Source organism: Ornithorhynchus anatinus, chromosome 1 (genome assembly GCF_004115215.2).
Source record: "Ornithorhynchus anatinus isolate Pmale09 chromosome 1, mOrnAna1.pri.v4, whole genome shotgun sequence".
NCBI classification, from domain to species: Eukaryota; Metazoa; Chordata; class Mammalia; order Monotremata; family Ornithorhynchidae; genus Ornithorhynchus; species Ornithorhynchus anatinus.
The window spans coordinates 1806074-1820310 of NC_041728.1; the positions used below are offsets into that span (position 1 = coordinate 1806074).

General features: G+C 51.3%; 1 protein-coding gene across 4 annotated transcripts in view; it reads left to right on the forward strand.

The window, feature by feature from the left end:
- The window catches only part of NLN (neurolysin), a 73065-nt gene that overhangs the window by 6157 nt on the left and 52671 nt on the right, over positions 1 to 14237 (forward strand). For all 4 annotated transcript variants that reach the window (XR_003760117.2, XM_029066911.2, XM_039910529.1 and 1 more), the window contains exon 2: positions 11531 to 11790. Coding sequence is in view for 3 of the 4 variants with exons in the window: in XM_029066911.2 (XP_028922744.1) it covers positions 11531 to 11790 (260 nt within the window). In the remaining variant the exon portion in view is untranslated. The remainder of the gene's footprint in view (positions 1 to 11530; positions 11791 to 14237) is intronic.

The following is a 14237-nucleotide window of genomic DNA, read 5'->3' on the forward strand; positions in this document are numbered from 1 at the left end:
CTCCTGCGGGATTGCCGATGATTTATCTTTAATCTTGAGGGAACTGAGCCGATCAAATGCTCAACTAGTCATTCCTGCCTCGTGTTTCCAAGGGAAAACTGAAGTTAGAAAAAGTCCCATTGACATAAAGGAATGTTTGAATTGTAGTTTTCCTTAGGATGAGACCTTTGGATATTAATTTTCAGGAGCAGCTGTTGATTACATTTTTGAAACAACATTTATTTTAGTGTGACCTTGGGTCTCACGTGGCTTCACCAGGTGAGGATTTATGAAGCCAGACCCGAGCCCGTCTATAGTTGCTAGAATGATTCAAGATGAGGTAGAAATCTTCCTCCACAAATATTCTGGTGGTTTTGTTTCCCCCCTTTGAAATTGGAGTTCTGTGCTTTGTAATCGGTTGCTGATATTCTCTTTAATGAAAACGGGGACCTGAGAGTCCTATTCATCAACTGCCAGGGGATCCTGAAAAAACGTCCAAGGTGGCTTTGACTCTGCCCAGTGGACAGCCCAGATCAGGGTTTGGCCGCCTAACCCCCCGGGTGACAAAGACCCAGATTTTTACATATCGGCAGCCGCCTGCCTTCACGCTAATCCAGCCCCAGTTTTCTCCTGCTTTCCCGGCCACCCAGCCCCTTTCCTTCTACACACTGGCCTCTTTGCTCTCAAGGACCTGCACGCGGTTCAACCATCTCCTCGGGGACCCACCGGATTAAATAGTTACTGCTGTCTGTGATCTCATTTATGAGGTTTAAACTTCACCGACCCCACCCCAAGCCCTCTCTCCCCCACTTCCAGTCATCCCATCCCAGTCCTCCCCATCCCTGTCGTCTTTTCCCAGCGCCATCCTTCATCCCCCTTCCCACCCCTCACGCCGTCCCCCTCTCCCAAACCTTCCGTCCCGCACAGCAGCGTCAACCGACTGCAGCCTGTGGACTCTCCGTCCCCCCCAGCTCCATCTTGAGGAAGCTTTTCTTCATCCTTGACCCGTTGCTGACCCACTCACTGCTCCTCCTCGCCATCACTGAAACCTGGCTCTCCCCAGACAACACGGTCTCCCCTGCTGCGCTCTCTAATAATAATGATGTTGGTATTTGTTAAGCGCTTACGATGTGCAGAGCACTGTTCTAAGCACTGGGGTAGATAGAGGCTCATCAGGTTGTCCCACGTGGGGCTCACAGTCTTCATCCCCATTTTCCAGATGGGGGAAATGAGGCACAGAGAAGTGAAGTGACTTGCCCACAGTCACACAGCTGACAAGTGGCAGATCCGGGATTCGAACCCATGACTTGCGACTCCCAAGCCCGGGCTCTTTCCACTGAGCCACGCTGCTTCTCTAGAGAGGGCCTGGTCTTCACCCACTCCCCCAGACTCACTCCCCCAGACTCACCGGGGAAGGAGGAAGTATCGGCTACCTTCTCGTGCCCCAGTGCCACTTTCAAATCCGCATCCCCCGTCCCTTTCTTTCTCTTCCTTCGAAGCCCACGCCGTCCACCTCTACCATCCACTCCAGATGCGAATAATGGTCATCTCCCACCCCCCCAGACCCCACCTCCAACTTTTCGATCCGTTTTGATCCCTTTCTCACATTCCTTCTCTCTTTCTCCATCCCTACATTGAACCCTGGGGACTTCATTATGATAATAACAGTAATGACGGCATTTATTAAGCACTTCCTATGTGCCGGATACTGTTCTGAGCGCCGGAGTAGATACAAGGTAAGCAGGGTGTCCCCCGTGGGGCTCACAGTCTTAATCCCCATTTTACGGGCGAGGTCACTGAGGCACAGAGAGGTGAAGTGGCTTGGCCAAGGCCCCGCAGGTCCACATAGATGTTCCCGACGACCCTTTCGCCGTCGGCTTTCTATCGCTTCTCAGCTCTACTGACCTCCGGCTCCGCGCCATCTCACCCCCTCACCAACCTGGACCCACTCGATCTCATCGTCCCTAACGGCTGTAAAATCTCTTCCCTTCCCAACTCTGAAATCCTTCTCTCTGACCACAGCTTCCTCACCTCCCACACGCATCTCCTCCCCGCCGATCTTTTGACCCCATCAGGTTTTCTCAAGGCATCGTGCCCCGTTTAGCGTCCGGTCCCAAATGGCCAGGTTGACGCCCTCGATACCGTCCTCTCCGCTGAACTCTATCCGCTCCCCTCCCGGCCCTTTTGTCGATCTTGTACTACTCACCCACAGCCCTGGATGACGTCCTTCGTTCACGTGTACGAGCCGCAGGGTGCTGCTGGCGGAAATGTGGCTGTATTCATTCAGTCGTATTTATTTCACCCTCACTGCGTGCAAAACACTGTACCGAGCGCCCAAAGAGACACGTTCCCTGCCCACAACGAGCTCACGGGTCTAGAGGGGGAGGTGGACATTACTATAAATAAATTGCAGATATATATGTGCTGTGGGGATGGGGGGGGGGGAGGATGAATGAAGGAGCAAGTCAGAGCGGCGTAGAAGGGAGGAGAGGAGGGCTTAATCAGGGAAGACTTCTTGGAGGAGGTGGGTCTTCAGTAAGGTTTTTGAAGTGGGGGAGAGCAGTGATCTGTCCCATACGAGGAGGGAGGACGTTCCAGGCCAGAGGTAGGATGGTGGCGAGGCAGACGAGATGGAGGGACAGTGAGAAGATGAGCATTAGGGGAACGAAGCGTGCGGGCTGGGCCGTAGGAGAGCAGCGAGGTGAAGTAGGAGGGGGCGAGGTGATTAAGTGCCTTAAAGCCAATGATGAGGAGCTTCTGTTTGATGCGGAGGTGGACGGACAACCGCCGGAATGTCTTGAGGAGTGGAGAAACATGGTCTGAACGTTTTTGAAGGGAAATGATTAGGGCAGCAGAGTGGAGTCCAGAGCGGGGAGAGACGGAGGCAAGGAGATCTGTGAGGAGGCTGATAGAGTAATCAAGGCGGCACAGGAGAAGCGCTGGCATTAATGTGGTGGCGGCTTGGAAGGAGAGGAAGGGGTGGATTTGGGAGATGGCGTGAGGGTAGAACTGACAGGATTTAGCGATGGCTTGAATAAGTGGGCGGAAAGAAAGAGAGGAGTCAAGGATAATGCAAGGTTAGGGGCTTGTGAGACAGGAAGGTTGCTGGTGCCGTCAACAGTGATGGGAAAATGAGTGGGAGGACAGGGTTTGGGTGGGAAGATAAGTTCAGTTTCAGCCATATTAAGTTTGAGGTGACGGGAGGACATCAGGCTGACTTCATCCACTTCGAGTCTACCCTTGCGTGCTCTAACTACCTGGCAAAATTATTTCTCCATCCTTATTAACACCCATGCCCCTTGCCTCCGCCGGTTGTTCCAGTTGAGTTGTTTAACTGCCTCCTCAAACTCCCATTCCCCCTGCCTCCTCCACCCCCTCCAGCCAATCCCTAGCTCCTAATGTCCTGACCACCTACTTTGTTGAGGAAATTGACACTATCAGGTGCCATCTCCCTAAAATGTCCCAGCCCCTCCCTCTTTCTGCCCCTTCTTCCACTCTCCCCTCTTGCCTAACAGTATCTCTAGAGATTTCCTGCCTTCTCTCAAGATCCACCCCCTCCATCTGCATCCGATTCCATTCCTTAGTACCATATCAAATCACTTGCGCCCTCCCTAACTGCCATCTTCAACTGTTGCCTCTCCAGTGGCTTCTTCTCCGATGCTTTCAAACATGCCCATGTCTCTCCTATCCTAAAGAAACCCCCCCTTGACCCCACGGCTCCCTCCAGTTATCGCCCCATCTCCCGCCTACCATGCCTCTCCAAACTCCTTGAGCGGGTTGTCTGCACCTGCCGTCTCAAATTCCTCCCCTCCGATTCTCTCCGTGACCCTTCCAAGGAAACCTCCCTCTACGAGGTCACCAGTGATCTCTTTCTTGCCAAAACCCCTGCCCTCTCGTTGCTGTTGTCTTATGCTGTCGAGTCGCGTCCGACCCGTAACGACGCCATCGACGCCTCTCTCCCAGAACGCTGCACTTCCATCTGCCGGGATTAGAACCCGTGTCCTCTGACTCCCAAGCCGGTAGTGGATCCGTACTGTTTTCTTGGTCAAAATCTGCAAGTGGTGGACCGTTCCTTGCGCTTAGTAAACGAATCTCTACCCTCGACTCTGTCTCGTGCCCCTGCTGCCCAGCCCAGGTGAGTTGTGACCTGTAGCAGATTGCGTTTCACTCACTAGCCCGGGTAGGGATCGTCTCTGTCTGTTGCCCGATTGTACTTCCCAAGCGCTAAGTACGGTGCTGTGCACGCGGTAAGCGCTCAGTAAATACGATTGAATTGAATAGCCAGTCCCCAAGCTAGGAGTGGAATGGACAGGCCTCCGCTTGACTCTCCCCCTGTAGAGGACTGGAAAATCACCAGTAGCAACCCTGAGAGGCAGTGGCCCCTACTCCATCCTAATCCTCCCCAACTGCCATCGACACTGCGAGCCACCCTCCTCTCCTGGAAACATCATCCCACTTTTGCTTCACTGACACTGTCTTCTCCCGGTTCTCCTCCTACCTCTCTGGCCGCTCGTTCTCAGCCTCTTTCACGGGCTCCTCTTTTACCTACCTGTGGGTGCCTCCCAAAATTCAGTTCTGGGCCACCTTCTATTCCCCGTCTACACCCACTTACTTGGAGAACTCATTCGCTCCCGTGGCTTCAACTACCACCTACATCTCTGCGGGTGATTCCCCAATCTCCAGCCTCTCCGCAGTCTTGCGTTTCTTCCTGCCTTGAAAACATCTCTACTGTCACCTCAAACTTCACGTGTCTGAAACAAAACTCATCTTCCCCGCCAAAACCCTGTCCTCCCCCTGACTTTCCCGTCACTGTAGATGGCACCATCATCCTTCCTGTCTCACAAGCCCGTGACCTTGGCCTAATCCTTGACCCCCTCTCTCAACCCACGTATTCGATCCATCACTAAATCCTGTCGGTTCCACCTCCACAACATCGCTAAATTCCGCTTTTTTCTCTCCATCCGGATTGCCGCCTTGTTAATCAAATCACTATCCTGCCTTATGAAGCATCCTATCCTGTGGCTCAGCGAGAAGAGCCCGGGCCCGGGAGTCAGAGGATGTGGGTTCTAATCCCGGCGCCACCATTTGCTGTGTGACCTTGGGCAAGCCACTTCACTTCTCTGTGCCTCAGTGACCTCGTCTGGAAAATGGGGGTGTGAAGACTGTGAGCCCTATCTACCCCAGGGCTTAGAACAGTGCTTGGCGCATAGTAAACGCTTAACAGATGCCATCATCATTACCATCCCGTTTTAAATATTACATCAGCCTCCTTGCTGACCTCCTAGCCTCTCTGTTTTGTCCCAGTCCAATTCATACTTCACTTTTCTACCTGGATCATTTTTCTACAGAGACGTTCAGGTCACATTTCTCCAATCCCCAAGAACCAGCAGTGGTTGCCCATCCACCTCCACATCAAAAAGAAATTCCGCACCATCGGCTTTAAAACAGTCCATCCCCTTGCCCCCTCCTACCTCACCTTGCTTCTCTCTTCCAGCCCACTTTATCTCCTACTCCACTTTATCGCTGCACCTCTATCTCACCACCTCTCCCACATCCTGCCTCTGCCCCGCAACGCCCTCCCTCCTCAAATCCCACAAACGACGACTCTCCCCCACCTTCGAAAGCCTTTTTGCAGGTCCGTCTCCTCCAGGAAGCCTTCCCTGACTAAGCCCTCTTTTACTTTTCTTCAACCCCCTTCTGCGTCACTTTGACTTGCTCCATTCATCCCCCCCCCCCCAGTCCCACAGCACTCTTGTGCAAATCTGTAATATATTTACGTTAATGTCTTTCTCTCCCTCTAGACTGTAAGCTTGTCGTGGACAGGGAATGTGTCTTTATATTGTTGTATTTTACTCTCCCGTGCACTTCGTGCAACGCTATGCACACAGTAAGCGCTCGAGAAGTACGACTGATTGATTGACTGACTTTGCCTTGCAAGCATTTTCTCTCGTTCTTCAGAGGGGATTGGTTTTCAAAGAGGAGCTTTGGGGGAGAGCACATTTCTCGGATTTATTATGAAATTTAGAGGCAAGGCCTGCTTATTTTCATTTCGCTCCCGGATGCCCGTTTCCCTTTTTGTTAACCTTTGCTTATCTCGGCAGACTGTTTTTTATTTTCGCTTGCAATCAGCGTTTTTGATAAGTTGTTGCTAAACTAGGTGAATATTAACCCTGGGACACAGGCTCAGATTTTCGTTCAGGTTGACAGACGGACAGGAAGGCTTGCGTGAATAACAGTGGTGACCTTCACCAAATAGTCCAGGAAATTTTTCTCTCTTCCAGGTGACCGCGCTACGATTAGAAGACAATAATCCTTGACACCTTAGCTAAATCCTTCTTTTTTTATCAGGATGGAGAAGAGGAATCAGTCAATCGGTGGTATTTATGAATAATAATAATAATGATATTTGGTAAGCGCTTACTCTGTGCCAGCCACTGTTCTAAGCACTGGGGTGGATACAAGCAAACGAGGTTGGACGTGGTCCCTGTCCCACGTGGGGCTCACGCTCTCAGTCCCCATTTTACAGATGAGGGAACTGAGGCACAGGGAAGGGAAGTGACTTGCCCAGGGTCACACAACAGGCAAGTGGCGAAGCCGGGATTAGAACCCATGACCTTCTGACTCCCAGGGCCGTGCTCTCTCCACTACGCCACGCTGCATCTCCTGCACTTGCCGTGTGAAGAGCACTCTGAGACAGTATAATGCAACATAGCTGGGAAACAGCGTGGCTCAGTGGAACGAGCCCAGGCCTGGGAGTCAGAGGTCATGGGTTCTAATCCTGCCTCCCCCACTTGTCTGCTGTGTGACTTTGGGCAAGCTTGGGCAAGTCACTTCACCTCTCTGGGCCTCAGTTCCCTCCTCTGTAAAATGGAGATGAAGACCGTGAGCCCCACGTGGGACAACCTCATTACCTTGAATCTCCCCCAGCACTTCGAACAGTGCTTGGCACATAGCGCTTAACAAATACCATCATTATTATTATCATTATTATCATTATTATTATTATTAGGCCTGTTCCCTGCCCACAAGAAGCTTACAGACTAGAGGGGGAGTTGGTCAGGGGAGGGAAACCAAGGCCTCTGGAACTTGGGAGATGCCATGAAACATCCTCCCCTCTAGACTGTAAGCTTGTCGTGGGCGGGGAATGTGTCCGTTTATTGTTGTGTCGAACTTTCCCAAGCGCTTAGTACAGGGTTCTGCACACAGTAAGAGCTCAATAAGTACGACTGAATGAATGAATGAATGGATGAATGAATGAACGAAACGGCTGAGGCCAGCGCGGGCTTCTTTCCATTTTGGCACGAGGTGCCTGCATCCTGCCCAGGATCACGGTGACGAGATCTCTCCGGTGCTGCTTCCCATGCTCTGTTTCCCATGGGAGGGGGGGTTCCCTTTCCCTTTGCCCAGAGACTCAAAAGAAAGTGTCGCGTTCCCCAGAGCTTGAGGGATTTATGGCCACGTCCCCCTGCTTCCCAGGCAAAGCCCGCCGGAAAAATGATGTGTGTGGCAAAGCCGGCAGATGGAGGCAGGAGCAGGCAAAACCAGGCGATCTGGTGTCTGGCCACCAGAAGCTATAAGGTGTTCCCCGTCATAATAATAATGCTGGTATTTGTTAAGCGCTTACTATGTGCAGAGCACTGTTCTAAGCGCTGGGGGAGATCCAGGGTCATCAGGTCGTCCCACGTGAGGCTCACAGTTAATCCCCATTTGACAGATGAGGGAACTGAGGCCCAGAGAAGTGAAGTGACTCGCCCACAGTCACACAGCTGGCAAGTGGCAGAGCCGGGATTCGAACCCAAGGCCTCTGACTCCCAAGCCTGGGCTCTTTCCACTGAGCCACGCTGCTTCTCTATAATGGCATTTGTTAAGCGCTTACTATGTGCAAACCACTGTTCTAAGCACTGGGGAGGATACAAGGTGATCAGGTTGTCCCACGTGGGGCTCACAGTCTTATTCCCCATTTTGCAGATAAGGCAACTGAGGCCCAGAGAAGCCCAAAGTCACACAGCTAACGAGCGACAGAGCCAGGATTTGAACCCATGGCCTCTTACTCCCCAGCCCGGGCTCTTGCCCCTGAGACACACTGGCGTCATCAGTCCTCATCAGTGGTATTTATTGAGCACTGCAGAGCCGTGTACTAAGTGTTTGGAGGGGAGAGAGGGATGCAGCTGAGTTGGCGGACACGTTCCCCGCCCGTAACAAGCTTACAGTCTAGAGGGAGCATCGTGGCTTTTAATTTTTTTCTCTCTGGTCACAAGTGCTGAAATATCTCATTCCTTTCGGCCTCGGTCGGACTCTAGAACGATTCAGAGACCAAGCGATCTGGGGACTCGACCTCTCTCTTGCCCGTGTATTCTTCGGACGCCAACTAAGGGCGATGCCGACCCGTGCGCGACCGGTAGATCTGACCCGGGACGGTAGGAGCGGCCAAACGCCGAAGCGACACGAAGCCAGCTTCTTATTTTCAACGGTTGGACTTCAAAGGAGAAAATGACCTCTCCGACCACTTTCACTCTGAGGGTTTAGATAGCCCAGTGTGCAACTGAATTATCCTCAGCCTCCGTCTTGGGAAATGGTGGCGCCTCTATTTTTGAGTGCCTCTGCATCGTGCTTATTGCACTCTGACTCTCTGCAGAGCATAACCAGAATAATGGAGGTACTCGTTAAGCGCTTATTAGAACAGTGCTTGGCACATTGTAAGCACTTAACAAATACCAACATGATTATTATTATTATTAATATTGAATAGTACGGCCGGAACCAGGTCGCTCTCTTGGGACGAGGGACAGGAGCTCGGTAACGGCAAGTCCCACCTTCCACTTTCTTTATCCCTGTTTCCCTAATTGAAAGCGCCGCTGTTGGGTTCCGTGGAGTTTTGCTAATCGGCGGTTGGACCAGCAGCCCCGCTTTTCCAAGGAACCCGCTTCGTCTATTTGGGTTGAAGCTAAAAGCTTTAATTTCAGGGCCCGCCTTCGTAATAGGTGCCGATTGGTTAGGTTAGCGGAGAAGAAGGGGCTTATGAACCGGCGGAGGGGGGATGATTTCTCTTTGAACGATAAAGTCCGGTTGTTCCCCCGCGAGGCACTGTCAACCATCTTCACGGGCGCTGAAGTCTCTCTTCGCCCAGGGTCTTTAAACGGGATCTCGGCGCCGTTTCTCTTCTTGGTAAGCGGGAGAGGGTCTGGAGGAGGATTGAAAGTTTGAAGCTGAGCCAGGCTGCTGGGATTGTGCCTCTTGGCCCTCCCCCGCTAAAAAAAAAACCCTCTAGAATCAATCAGTGGTATTTATTGTACATTCCAAGCGCTTAGTATAGTGCTCTGCACATAGTGCTCAATAAATACTATTGAATTGGGTGCTTACTACGTGCAGAGCACTGTACTAAATGCTTGGGAGAGTACAGTATAGCAGAGCTGGTTGACGTGTCCCCTAGCCACAACTCGGCCTCGTTACTTAATAATAAGGATTATTATGGTATTTGTTAAGAGCTTACTATGTGCCAAGCACTGGTCTAAGCACTGCAGTAGATAATAATAACGGTACTTGATGATGATGATAGCATTTAAGCGCTTAATAATAATAATGATAGTATTTGTTAAGTGCTTACTATGTGCCAAGCACTGTTCTAAGCACTGGCGTAGATACGAGGGAATCAGGTTGTCCCACGTGGGGCTTCCAACCTTACCCCCCAATTTTACAGATGAGGTCACTGAGGCCCAGAGAAGTGACGTGACTTGCCCAAAGTCACACAGCTGATCAGTGGCAGAGCCGGGATTAGAACCCACAACCTCCGACTCCCAAGCCCACGCTCTTTCCACTGAGCCACGCAGCTTACTATGTGCCAAGAACTGTTCTAAGCGCTGGAGTAGCTAATCTAATGGTATTTGTTGATGATGATGAGGATGGTATTTGTTAAGCGCTTACTATGTGCCAAGCTCTGTTCTAAGCTCTGGGGGAGATCCAGGGTAATCAGTTTGTCTCACTTGGGGCTCACACTTTGAATCCCCATTTTGCAGGTGAGGGAACTGAGGCACAGAGAAGTTAAGTGGCCCAAGGTCACACAGCAGACAAGCAGCGTAGTACAGAAGCAGCATGGCTCAGTGGAAAGAGCCCGGTCTTAGGAGTCCGGGGTCATGGGTTCTAATCCCGGCTGTGCCACCTGTCAGCTGTGTGACTTTGGGCAAGTCACTTCACTTCTCGGTGCCTCAGTTACCTCATCTGTAAAATGGGGATGAAGACTGTGAGCCACACGTGGGACAGCCTGATTACCTTGTATCTCCCCCAGAGCTTAGAACAGTACTCGGCATATAGTAAGTGCTTAATAAATACCAACATTATTATTATTATTATCACAGGTGGCAAAGGTGGAATTAGAACCCACATCCTCTGACTCCAGCCTAGAGGAAAGAGTATGGGTTTGGGAGTATATATTATTTATTACTCTACTTATTTTATTGATAATAATGATATTTGTTAAGCGCTTACTATGTGCAAAACGCTGTTCTAAGCACTGATGTGTACGTATCTATGATTGTATTTATCTATTTTGATGGTATTGATGCCTGACGACTTGTCTCCCCCTTCTAGACTGTGAGCCCGTCATCGGGCAGGGATGGTCTCTTATCTGGTGCCCAATTGTCCATTCCAAGTGCTTAGTTCAGTGCTGTGCACATAGTAAGCACTCAATAAATACGAATATGAAAAAATGAATGAATCAGAAGGACCTGGGTTCTAATCCTGGCCCTGCCACTTGTCTGCTAGGTGACCTTGGGCAAGTTACTTCACTTCTCTGGCTTTCAGTTACCTCATCTGGAAAATGGGGTTGAGACTGTGAGCCCCACGTGGGACAGGGGCTGTGTCCAACCGGATTTGCTTATGTCCACCCCAGCGCTTAGTACAGTCCCTGGCACATAGTTAAGCGCTTAACAAATACCATAATTATTATTATTCTCTGTGCCTCGTTTACCATATCTGTAAAATGGGGGTTAAGACCGGGAGCCCCGTGTGGGACCTGGACCCGATCCACCGTGACTAGCTCGAATCTACCCTGGAGCTTAGTACAGTTCCTGCCTCATAGTAAGCGCCCAGCAGAGACCGAAAAAGAAAAGTAGTGTCAGGAATGCTGCCGGAAACGGCGCCTTCTCCTTCCCGGTGCTACGCCGCCAGATCGAATTGTACATTCCAAGCGCTTAGTACAGTGCTCTGCACATAGTAAGCGCTCAATAAATACGATCGAATGAATTCGGAAAGCTGACGGCAGTAACTGGGTCCAACCTGATTAGCTTAGTACAGTGCCCGGCACGTAGTAGACGCTTAACGAATACCCTAAGAGGAAAGCTCACAGTCCAGAGGGGGAGACGGTCGGTAAAACGAATAAACAATTTACAAAGAAACTTCACGAGTGGCTTCCGTTTCTCAGTGCTCTGAATGTCCGCTGGGAAGGTGTCCTTTATTCACAATCAGCTCGGAAATCTCCATCGGACTGGGAAATTCCTCGCCCCCCGAGTTTTTGCCCGGGGATATTCATTGCCGTCCTCCGTCCCATCCTTTTCAGAGCCGGCGGTTCCGCGTTCCTACCAAGAATGACGCTGGGGAGAGGCGGCGCGGCCAGCCTCCGGGTCATTTCTTCCCGTTCGGCGACCAGCGGAAACTTCTTAAAATGGGACCTCACCCCGGAGCAGATCAAGGCAAGGACCGAAGACCTGATCGTGCAGACCAAGCAGGTGTACGACGCCGTTGGAATGCTGGATGTCGAAAAGGTCACGTACGAAAACAGTTTGCAGGTCTTGGCGGATCTGGAGGTGAAGTATGCAGGTGAGCGAAGGAACCAAGTGGGAGCGGGGAAGGTGACGGGGGAGCATTGTACGCCTTTGTCTTGTAAAGCGTCTGGTCTGTTTAACAGCCATTCATTCATTCAATAGTATTTATTGAGCGCTTACTATGTGCAGAGCACTGTACTAAGCGCTTGGAATGAACAAGTTGGCAACAGATAGAGACGGTCCCTGCCGTTTGACGGGCTTACGGTCTAATCGGGGGGTAACAGTGCATAACTGTCCTTGGGAGTGGCTGAATAATCATTCCAGAGCGCATCCCCTCCTCCCAGCCCTGGCCCGGGGTAGATCTTGCTGGCCCGTCTCTCGTCTTTGCGAGAGGAGCAGTCTCTCCGGTTGGTTTCCCTTTGTCGGGCTCCCTGCCGGGAAGCCTACGTTAGACAACACACGTAAGAGTTCTTAAGGACAGACTATCACCGGCCTCGACCTGTGTTGAGAACGCCTAGGTCTTCCCCGACACCGACCCTTCGGGCAGGGCGGGATTTTAGAGCCGAGGAAAGGAGCCTTGATGATACGTATTTCCTTTCCCCAAGTCTGACCTCTGCCGTCCCATTCCCTGCCACCCTCGTCTAGGACCTAGCCCGGTCGGTCCCCTGCCCGGCCTGGGTCCTGGAGATGGAGCTTCAGAAAGAGGCAACCCGTAGGATCAAATCAAATGTCGGCGGTTAAGGAGGATTTTTCAAGTTCACTGTCACGCCAGCTCTCGGTTGGCCGTGTTAAGATGGGCCTATCGTACGCCTAATTGGCAGCGATTTTCTTCCCTTCTCCCATCTTTGCCTGGGCCCTTCAATTCCCGCAGCCCAAACCGTCATCACGATGCCCACCGCGTCCATTTCTCTGGGTGGTTCGGACGTCCGTTCGGCGTAACAACCTCCCTTCTGTTTCTCCACTGGGCGGAGAAATGAAATTCCATTTGACGAAACCGGAGTGGCGTGATCATCGCCACCCTTGATTAACGGAGGCGCTGCTTTCTCTTAGCTGCTTATGACAACAGCCTGAAGTGCCCCGTCCAGGCCGTGGAATGGCAGTTATTCAATCAGTCGTATTTATTGAGCGTTTACCGTGTGCAGAGCACTTGGGAGAAGACGTTATAACAGACGCAGTCCCTGCCCATAATGAGCTTCCAGTCTAGGAAGGGAAACGGACAGTAATTAATATAAGTAAAATTACAGATATGGACCTAAAGTGTTGTGGGCTGGGAGAGGGGATGAAAAAATAGAGCGAGTCAGGGCGACGCAGAAGGGAGTGGGTGAAGAGGAAAGGAGAACCTGGGCTCAGGCGTTGGTTCATTCAGTTGTATTTATTGAGCGCTTACTGTGTGCAGAGCACTGTACTAAGCACCTGGAAAGTTCAGTTCGACATCAGAGACAATCCCTACCCGACAACGGGCTCCCCATCTAGAAGTAAGCACGTAGTAAGCGCTTAACAAATAGTAATAATAGTTATGATATTTGTTAAGCGCTTAACTATGTGCCAGGCACTGTACTAAGCGCTGGGGTGGATACAAGCAGATTGGGTTGGACAAAGTCCCTGTCCCACGTGGGACTCTCGATCTCCTGAGGTAACTGAGGCCCAGAGAAGCGAAGTGACTTACCCAGACGAGTGGCGGAGCAGGGATTAGAACCCATGACCTTCTGACTGGCTCAGTGGAAAGAGCCCGGGTTTAGGAGTCAGAGGTCATGGGTTCTAATCCCGGCTCCGCTACCTGTCAGCTGTATGACTTTGGGCAAGTCGCTTCACTTCTCGGTTCCTCAGTTCCCTCATCTGTCAAATGGGGATGAAGACTGGGAGCCTCACGTGGGACAACCTGATTACCCTGTATCTACCCCAGTGCTTAGAACAGTGCTCGGCACATAGGAAGCGCTTAACAAATAGCAACATTATTATTATCTGTAAAATGGGGATTAAGACTGTGAGCCTCACGTGGGACAACCTCATTACTCTCCACCTACCCCAGCGCCTAGAACGGTGCTCGGCACATAGTAAGCGCTTAACAAGTACCAGCATTATCATTATTTATTCTGAATCCAGGCCCGGGCTCTTTCCACTAGGCCATACTGCTTCAACTTAACAGAATCATTGCTATTATCATTAGAGCGGTGGCTTCAGGGCCAGCGGGCATGCGTGCCGCATCCCCGGTGGGCCCGCAAGAGTCCAGGCTCATGGGATCACTAGTAACGTGCTGCTCTCTCGAACTCAAGTTCCCGCTGGGCTTGGGAACGGGGCCCTGCCAGGGAACATCTCAGTATTTCATTTGGAAGGGCAGACACGATCTTAAACGCCTTCCCTCTAGTCTGTAAGCTTGTTGTAGGCAGGGGATGTGTCTGTTTATTGTTACTTTACTCTCCCAAGCACTTAGTACAGTGCTCTGCACACAGTAAGCGCTCAGTAAATACGGTTGAATGAATGAGTGGACTTTAAGCTCGTCGT